At 52.6% G+C, this 9760-nt stretch overlaps 1 protein-coding gene across 2 annotated transcripts in view; it reads right to left on the bottom strand.

The window, feature by feature from the left end:
• Positions 1-491: 491 nt before the first annotated feature.
• Positions 492-9760, bottom strand: part of Daam2 (dishevelled associated activator of morphogenesis 2) — a 69159-nt gene continuing 59890 nt past the window's right edge. For both annotated transcript variants that reach the window (XM_045155983.1, XM_004649525.3), the window contains 4 exons: positions 8492-8552; positions 5580-5711; positions 3562-3732; positions 492-3237 (listed from right to left, as the gene is read on the bottom strand). In XM_045155983.1, coding sequence (XP_045011918.1) covers positions 3016-3237; positions 3562-3732; positions 5580-5711; positions 8492-8552 — 586 coding nt within the window. In that variant the 3' untranslated portion in view covers positions 492-3015. The remainder of the gene's footprint in view (positions 3238-3561; positions 3733-5579; positions 5712-8491; positions 8553-9760) is intronic.

Raw genomic sequence — 9760 nt, 5'->3', positions numbered from 1 at the left:
TGCTGCTGCCAGAGAGACTATGGAGCTGGAGGTGCAGAAACGTACCCTTTGAAAAAATTCTCATTAGCAGAGATGGGGTGGGGATCCCTAAGCTCCTTGTTGCTATTGGAAATTGGGGATGTGAATTAGTGGCACCTGGTGTTCACACCTCCGAACGCCGGCCTAGCCTGCTGGACTCCCAGGGGTGGTGGGTATTTTGGGGGTGTGTTCAGTGGTGCCCCTGCCTCCTCTCTGCCGCTGTGCTGGGGGATGGGACAACGGGCTCTCTAGAAGATGGACAGCTTTCTGTCAATAAGTATTCCCAATTCAATGTCATCTGTCTTTTGGAAAGTTCTGGAAAATGTATCAGTTGGCTCTCACGGGGCCGACAGGGGCTGGTTCCGGTGCGTCACCGTGGGCGCTGTCCACAACAGCCCACCCCAAGTCCACCTGTGAAGGAGCACGGCTGGGTGGGGACAGTATGAATTTAATATTTTATTTTTAGTATTACAATATATTCTTATAAAAAAAAAGGTGCAGGTAAAAGGGACACTGGATTTGTACACGGGCTTTGTCATTGTGAAAGCAGCCATGGCACGAAGGTTGGCAGAAGTCCCCTGGAGAGGGTGGAGATGATCACGTCTCCCCAGCGGTAGTAGTGGGAGGAGATGGGGAGACCTTGCACCCTCCCTCAGCCCCCTGGAGAATGCTGTCCTCCCGCTCCCTAGATGTCCGTCACAGGAGGGCAGGCGCCACTGCCAAGAAGGGTCGAGTTGGATGGACAATGAAATTTACATGGGGCCCAAAGGTAACTGGAGTTTACCCACAGGTTGAAGGAAGGCTTAAGAAGGCTCTGGGGATAGGCTGAATCATGTCACATCAAGGACCACCTCAGCCACCTCCACGGGGCGCCAGCCCCTTCCTAACTGAATTGATCCTGACAGTTCACGGTCCAAGGCACAGTTGGAAACCTAGCCACAACGGGCATGTCGTGCCAGAGCCACGGGCCAGATTTAGAAAACAATAAATAAAGAAGGCAGTACTCTTTGGGGGTTTGAGGGCTGGGCTCTGGAACAACGCCACACTGTGTTTCTGAGGACTCGGTGCGTCTTCAATAGCTTCCACAGTCCTTATCTTTCCTGGTACACGTGTGGTCTTCTGTGGTGGATGGGAATGTCAGGTTTGGGCCATGCCTACTGAACAGAAGTGTAACCTGCCTCTGTCCTGTTTCCTGGCTCTTGCATGTTGAGCTGACAGCCTGGCCAGCACGGAAGAAGCCGGCTGCCTAACCTCCCCGGCGTCTCCTACTGTTTGGACTATCGCCATGCCGATGGGCTCCTAAAGCTTCGTATCCGGTCTTCTAGACGCCATCTTCTTGTCCCCACCTGGTCCCCAGGATGACCTCATCACATTTGAGCCGGCTGGGGGTCTTCCACTGGTTCAGACCCCTCCCTCGGCAACACACGTAGCCAACCCATCCCCAAACCAACGCACGTTCTGGGCTCAGCCAATCCTGCAGCTGCCCAGCTCCCACCGCCAGGAATCTCACAGAAGACAGAAGATGGGCAGCGAAGAGTAAGCGGGCCACTGGTCTATCCCCTGGCGGTGACCCCAGAGGACCAGGTCAGAAGATGAGAAACGTAGAACAGAAGGGGCAGGAGGTAGTGGATGGCGGGTGGCGGTGATGCAGGGCTGCTCTCAGAGATGACGTGTGAAGCATGATCGGAAGCGAGACCTCAGTCCTGCCCCGTCGCCGGCATCAAGGACAGCCGCAGATGGGTAAGAGGGAAGAAGGCGTGGACAAGAGCCACAGTGAGCCCTTGCCAGTGCGGCTGAGAAACCAAACTGGACATGGACATGGAGCAGAGACGTGTGAAACCCTCCAGGGACGTCGACTGTCTTCCTCCTCCCTCCCCAGAACCCCTGCCCCTGCTCTTCTCTTGGCCCCCGACCTGGGCGCCTCCCCCAGGGTGGCACATGAATGCAGGGGGCAGCTGTGGCCCTCAGGAATGAGTCCCCAAGGCCAGCCTCAGCCAGGTACGGGAAGCCCCTGGGACCAGCAGGTGGAGTGTCAGAGGCCACTGTGGCCCCCTTTCCCCTCGGGGACAGAGTCATGGGACGGTAGGTCAGGCATTCCTGGGGAAACCAGTGTCTGGTGAGGGGCTCCTGGGAACCCTAGGTGGCAAATGCGGTCCCTGTCTCCCTTCAGGACACTGGTCGGGTTGGGTTCACGTTCCCGCACGCCTTCCCGTGACCTAGCCTGAGGGGAGGTGACGAAAAAGGCTTGCCAGGACTCCTGTGCTTCCTGCGTCCGCCCCAGACCTGGGAGTCAGCCAGTGTCTGAAATGCCCCAAGGTGACTCTCGGGACTGTAGTGGATGGCATGCAGGTGAGCTATAGGGAGGAAGGGGAGGCCTGAGGGCTGGCCCCATAGGAAAATGACACCGAGACTCCATCCTCATAGCTCTAGTCCCTGGACCATTCTCTCTTGATGTTCGCTTTTCTGGAAAAATTCCCGATTGAGCTAGAATACATGTCCCCTCTGTTTCCATCTATGGGGAGCACTGGGCCCATCCAGCCTGGAGGCCCACCCTGGCTCTCAGAGCCCACAGTACCATCACTTCGCACCGCACGGGAGGTCAGGACAAGGTATAGGACCTCCTCCGGCCTAGCCCCAGAACGGTTCTGAGCCAACAAGAGGGTGTCTGGTGTGGGGGACGGGGGTGCCCTTGGTGGAGGGTTACCTGGCCCAAGGCCAGGGCCTGCCAGGGAAATCCAAACCAATCTTGGAACATAACCCCTGGGAGCCAAAGCGAGAGAGAGAGAGAGAGAGAGAGAGAGAGAGAGAGAATAATGTGAAAGGGAGATGAGAGCTGGCCCTTCACATCAGCGTGGGGAGACGCCTGGTCCCGCCACACACCCAGGCCCCAGGACCCAGCCCGGGGCTCCAAACCCAGCACCAAATTGCATAAGGCACCACCACCTCCTCCCCCGCAATCCCTGTCTCCGGACCTCGTTCGTGCGTCCAGTCCCCAGGTCAATAATTTAGCCTGTTTATCGCCCGCTCACGGGTGACCTCTGGGACCTGGCTCCCGGGTCGCTTGCGGCTGCGCTTGAACTTGCTTAAGTCTTTGTCGAACACTTCCCCAGAGCGCAGGGCTGACACCAGGTCGTCGAACTCGCCGCCCTCCTCCAGCGCGTTTCCTGCCAGGACCTTCCGCTGCCTCTGCCATCGCTCTCGCTCCCGCTGTTCCTTCAGCTGCGGGTGGAGGGAGAGGACTGCGGCTTTCGGAGGGACACGCGCATCTGTCGACGGTCCCTCTTAGCCCATGGGTGCCCGCCAAGCTAGGGGTGACATCTGCACTGAGACAGAGTAGACCTCACCTACCAGGGGACCACTTTATACTTTCCACGATGCTCCAACCTCCCCACCTTGGATAGCCCTCTCCCCTCAGCCTGGGAGATGTCTCTCCGGAAGCTAACAGCAGCCCCTACATTGTTGCCAGCCCCTGTCCCCACACAGCACCCCCTTTCAGATCCTTCACTGTCCCCGTATCCTGCGCACACCCAGGCCAGGCCTCACCATGGCCTCCATGCGTGCCCGCCGCTCCTCTTCCTCCTTCTTCCTCCTCATAGCTTCCAGGTCCTGCCGGGCCTCCGAGAAGGCCTGCAGGAAGGTTTCAAAGATGCCAAAGAATTCATCCGGCTGCATCCTGCTGTCCTGCTCCCCGAAGTGCCCCAGTGCCTTGGCAAACTGTGAAGGAATGAGTGGAAAAGTCACCAAGCATGGGTGGGCCGTGGCTTTCAGCTGATCCTAGGCCAAACCAGGAGGACTGTTGGCACGAGGCAGCTCGGGGGATGTAACAATCACCACCGCCCCCAACACACACTCTCAACACGCATGGTGACACTGTAATCCCAGGCTCACGGGATTCAGTCTTTGCCCCTATCTCTCCCATTCAACCCACACAACACTTGCTATGAAAGATGTCGCTACCAAAGTATATTCCTCGGACCAGCATCCCATGCTTCTGGGAGCTTGCTGGAAATGTTGGCTTCTCAGCCCCACCCCAAGCCTCCTGAGAAAGAAGCCACATGTATAAGGAACCCCGTCAATGTGCACGCACACACACACACACACACACACACACACACACACACACGGGGTCCACGCACATGTTTACATGAGAAGCAGCTGGAGGGATAACGAATGAGTCACCAATGGTAGACACAAAGCTAAGTGTCCTTAGCTTCGAAGCTACTCCTGGGGAGGTAGGTTGGGGCTGGCTGAGTGTCCACTTTTGGTTCCATCTCTGGGTCTGCTACCTTGCAGGTCTGAGGTCGGGAGGTAGTGACTTTGGAGAAGACGTGGCAAGAACTGAAAGGATTGTCCGAGGCTATCAAGTCATCATTATTGTTATTATTTGGCCCCCTCTGTGCCTCAACATCTTCATCTATAAAATGGGAGTCCACTTCCTAGTATTGTGGGTGTCAATAGATATAAATAATGAGCCCTATTCCCATGCACCCGGCACGGTTCTGACTTTTGCTGAATGCTACATTTACTAAGACAATCTATGCAATATCCTCCAAGAAAGAAGGGGCCACCCAAAGTTTACTCCTCGGATCAACAGTCTGTGGGGCCTCATTACAAATGCTGGATCTCCAGCCCCATCTACAGATTAAGAAGACCCTTCTCCTCCCTCCCCCCCCCACCCCCCGCACAAGTGGACCCATATGTATGTTCCCATGAGGAGCAGGTTCAAACCCTAACTGACCACTTGAGGTGCTTTTTCACCCAGCTGGGCCATCTTGGGCAAGTTATTTTAGATCTCTAATTCTTAGTCTTTACATCTGTTCAGTGGGATTATAAACTTTTAGCAAAGCCACAGGGTTGGTGGGGAAAGATATTCTCAAAACACTTCGTGGCTGGAGAGATAGCTTAGTGGTTAAGGCACTTGCCTACCAAGCCAAAGGACCCAGGTTCGATTCCCCAGGACCCTCGTAAGCCAGATGCACAAGATGTATCTGAAGTTCGTTTGCAGTGGCTGGAGACTCTTGCATGCCCATCCTCCCTCTCTCTTTCTCTCTCTCTCTGTCTCTATCTGCTTCTTTCTCAAATAAATAAATAAAATAATAATAAAAATACTCTGATGGGGCTGGGATTTAGTTCAGATGGTAAAGTACTGGCCTTGCAGACATGTGGACCTCAGTTTGATTCCAGAACCTAGACATGGTAGTGAGTACTTGTAACCTCAGCGCTAGCGAATTAGAGACAGGAGGATCCCCAAGGCTCACGGGTCAGCCAGCTTAACCTAACTGGTGAACTGCAGGCCAATGAGAGAGAGACCTTGTCTCAATGGAAGTGGACACTGAGGTTGACACCAGAGATTGTTCACACATGAACACGTACACTCACATATACACATGCCGTAAAGGAAAGAAAAAAAAAACCCACTTAAGTGGCCCCTAATCTTTGCAGGTCATAGCTTATCTTGAAGGAGGGAGGGTTTGTGGGGTAGGATGGATATAGAAGCCACACGCAGACGAGGCTTGAGGGGGTGAACAATGGGGATCCCAGGGGTGCTCGGGCAGCCTTACCTTATCTTTGGCTTCATTGAGCTGGTCCTCCAGCTCTGAGAAGCTGAAGCTGGACACCGTAATGAAGTCACTCATGACGGGGACAAACTTGTCATTGGGGTCCCGCACCTGGTGTCTTTGATATTCCAATTCCTGGGGAGAGATGGAGGACGGTGTGGGCGGGAGGGAGGAAGCAGGGAGAAATGTTGGTAAGATGGATGGGTCACCATTAAGGGTCACTAACTCCTTGTCACTCATAGAACACTGTACCTCTCTCCAGAAGAAGAGGGGTACTCAGGTTCAAAATTCTGAGGGTGACAATCGGTCTATCTGCCCACATCTTTCCTTCTTCCTTTCTCTAGTGTCTTACAAACTGAAGTGTGGCCCATGGCCCGAGATGTCACCTGGAAGTGCAGATTTCCAGGTCCCCCAGACCCAGGGGAGCAGTGTGCACCCGCATCTCCACATGGTCCATGGGTGATAAGTGTGGTTTTTCGTGTGTGTGTGTGTGTGTGTGTGTGTGTGTGTGTGTGTGTTATGCAAGCATTTGTGGGTGGGGGGGAGTGTGTAAGGGTACTCCTGCATACACATGCGTATGGAGGCCAAAGGACAATGTACCACGTTTAACATATTTTTTATATTTTATTTTTACTTATATTTGAGAGAGAAAGAGGCCAGGGTGGGGGGAGAATAGCCACGCCAGGGCCTTCAGCCACTGTAAATGAACTCCAGATATGTGAGCCTTCTTGTGCATCTGGCTTATGTGGGTCCTGGGGAATTGAATCTGGGTCCTTTAGCTTTGCAGGCAAGTGCTTTAACTGCTAAGGCATCCCTCCAGCCCGCTATCCACCTTTTTTTGAGCCAGAGTCTCTCAGTGATCTGGAGCTCACCATTTAGGCTGACTGGCTAGCAAACCCAAGAGATGCCTGTCTTTACTTCTCTAGTGTGGGGGTTAGAGTGGGCAGTCCCCCTGGCTTCTCTTTACAAAATTTTATTTATTTGTTTTATTATTATTATTATTATTAGAGAGAAAGAGAGGCAAACACGGGGAGAGTGCGTATGGGTATGCCAGGACTTTCTGCCACTGCAAACGAACTCCACATGCAGGAGCCCCTTAGTGCATCTGGTTTTATGTGGACACTGGGGAACCAAACTTGGGTCCTTAGGCTTCACAGGCAAGAGCCTTAACCGCTGAGCAATCTCTCTAGCCCCCTGGCTTTTCTTTTATGTACGTGGGTTTGGGGGTTTGAACTCAGGTCCTCATGCTTGTGAGGCAAGCATGTTACCCACTGAGCTATCTCCCCAGTCCCCAACAGCTGTCCGCATAACTGGACTACCAGCGCGGACCGTGGAACCCTCAGTAGAGAACAACAAAAGACACCCTCTCTGACTTTTCCTCGCTCCTCTTGACCTCCTACTCCCTTCATGGAGATGTGGGGAAATGGCTCGAGTTTCTAGGTGTCGGAGACAGGGATCGAGGTGGCTGAGGTGAGATGCAGGGGTTCAGGTGGTTTGAATGCAAATGTCCTTCCGTAGGCTCAAGTGTCTGTGATTAAACCTTCTACTTCGTCCCCCCACCCAAGCTGGTAGAGCCTTTGGGAGGTGGAGCCTTGCTGGAGAAGGTGTGTCACTGGGTCTCTCTGTTGCTGATGTATGAAGAAGTGAGCCAGCTTCCTTAACGTGTCATGTTTTTTTTTTTTTTCCATCATGATCAGACTCCCCTCAAAACTGTAAGCCTGAAATCGATCCTTTCCTCCCATGAGCTGCTTTGGGTCGGGTATTTTTGTCCCAGCAAAGAGTAGCTAACTGCTATAATATCTCAGCTCTGGCTGGGCCAACCTATGGATAGAGGATTAGCTGAGAAACAATGGGGGCAGGGAATGATGGGAAGAGGCCAGAGACTGGGTGAGAGGGGTCTGAATGTTTGTGCCCTGCCCACATTCCTGTGTTGAAATCCTGAAGGGGAGGTAAGGAGGAGGGATCTTTTAGAAGGGCAGAGCCTGCATGGTGGGATTAGTGTCCTTAAGAGAAGAGGCCCAGGGAAGGTAACCTGTCCTTTCCACCACACGAGGACACAGTGAGAAGGTGACACTGGTGAGGAGCAGTCCTACACTAGACCCCAGAACCTGCCAACACTTGGATCTTGCATCTCTTATCGTTCTGCAGGCTGGGAAGCCCATGTCTCTTGTTTATAAAAGCCACCTTCTTGGGCTGGGGAGATGGCTTCGCAGCTAAGGCACTTGCCTGCAAAGCCTAAGGACCCAGGTTCGATTCCCCAGGACCCACGTAAGCCAGACACACAAGGTGGAGCATGCGTTTGGAGTTCATTTGCAGTGGCTGGAGGCCTTAGTGTGCCCATTTTCTCTTCTCTCTCTCTATCTGCCTCCTTCTCTCTCTCAAATTAATAATTTTTTTTTTTAAAAAGCCACACTGTTGATGATTTGTTTTAGCAGCCCAGATGGGCTGAGATACCCTAGTTTCCAGCAGTGAGTAAACTCATGGATCCTCCGCTAGTTCAAGTGTGGTGGAAAGAGACGTGAGGTGGGATCTTGTGAGGGCAGTGGTCCCCACTCTTACACTGGGTGCTTCCTCCTGTAGTCAGATACAGCTTCCCATTAGGGTCAAACTTGAACATCAACCATCTTAAGGTTTATCCCACTCCTCTGCCAGGTGGCTGTCTCATTATTGCTCAGTGGATCCTCTTTGAGGTTTTAAATTTAAACCCTGATAATATAACTACCCTTTCTACCCATAGTGCCAACTGCCCCTCCTCCCCTAGCCAGTGGCTGTGGGTCTCAGAAATGCACCAGGGCAGGGGCTCTGCCGTTTGAGGTGTTGGGGACGATTCCAATTACATCTGACGACGGCAACAAGAGTGACTCTTCCTCAGACACAGCGTCCCCGCAAACCCAGCAGGCTCAATGAACACTCACCACCTCCACAGCTCGCAGACCCTTCCTGAGGTTGCCCACCTCCTTCTCCAGCTCTGCCAGGCTGTGGGGGAGACAGGGGAGCAGAAGGAAGGCATCAGCTCTGGACGTGAGAGGCTGAGGCTGGTCCAGAGAGAATACACCTTGAAGCACGGTGCCTGGGGCGAGGGAAGGCATCCGTGGCCCTCGGACCCAGCCCTGCTTGGGCCACCTAGGTCCCTGGCACATCACTCTCCGCTGTGCCTGTCAGTGCTGCTGCAAAATACCAAGTGCAGAGCTGGGGAGATGGCTCGGTGATTAAAGGTGCTTGCTTGCAAAGCCTGCCAGCTAGGGCTCAGTTCCCCAGTACCCACATAAAGTCAATACACAAAGTAGCATATGCATATGAAGTTTGTTTCCAGTGGCAAGAGGCCCTAGCACGCCCATACTCACTTTCTCTCTCTTTCTTGCAAATAAATAAATGAAAATACTTTTTTTTAAAAAAAGTAGAGAAAGGGTTGATTTAAAGAAAAATACCAGGTAAAGGGTCTGTTCTCTAGATCAGAAATGTTATAACATGTTGGGCTAGAGAGATGGCTGAGCAGTTAAGCACTTGCCTATGAAGCCTAAGGACCCCGGTTCAAGGCTCGATTCCCCAGGACCCACATTAGCCAGATGCACAAGGGGGCGCACGTGTCTGGAGTTCGTTTGCAGTGGCTGGAGGCCCTGGTGCGCTCATTCTCTCTCTCTCCCTTTCTCTATGTCTCTCTTTCTCAAATAAAGAAATAAACAAAAATTTAAAAAAAGAAATGACATAACATGTATCTGAATCTGTGCGTGTGTATGCACGTGCATGTATGTGCATGCGTGTGGAGCCCAGAAGGCAACCTTGGGGGTCATTCCTCATACACTGCACCTTTTCATAATACAGGGTCTCTCACTGGCCTGAAACCCACTAAGTAGACTAAATTGTCTGGCCAGGGAGACCCAGGGCTCTGCCTATTTCTGCGTCTCCAGTGGTGGAATTTTAAGCATGTGCTACCCTGCCTGGCCTCCTTTTTAACATGAGTTCTAAGGATCAAACTCACGACTACCAACTAAGCTATCTCCTCAGCCCTATCAGCCCTAACACCTGGAACCTGCCTTGGATTTCTTTCTTTTATTATGACTATGCAATATCATCAGTTCTGCCAGGGAGCTATGGTTAGAATGGCCCCATCCTGGAGTTCACATATTAAAACTTAAACTTCAGATTATTATTATTATTATTTTGGTTTTTTGAGGTAGGGTCTC

The sequence above is a fragment of the Jaculus jaculus genome, chromosome 8 (assembly GCF_020740685.1).
Source record: "Jaculus jaculus isolate mJacJac1 chromosome 8, mJacJac1.mat.Y.cur, whole genome shotgun sequence".
Lineage (NCBI taxonomy): Eukaryota > Metazoa > Chordata > Mammalia > Rodentia > Dipodidae > Jaculus > Jaculus jaculus.
Note: the sequence above shows the minus strand (reverse complement) of the source record. Positions and strands in the feature narration are given on the sequence as shown.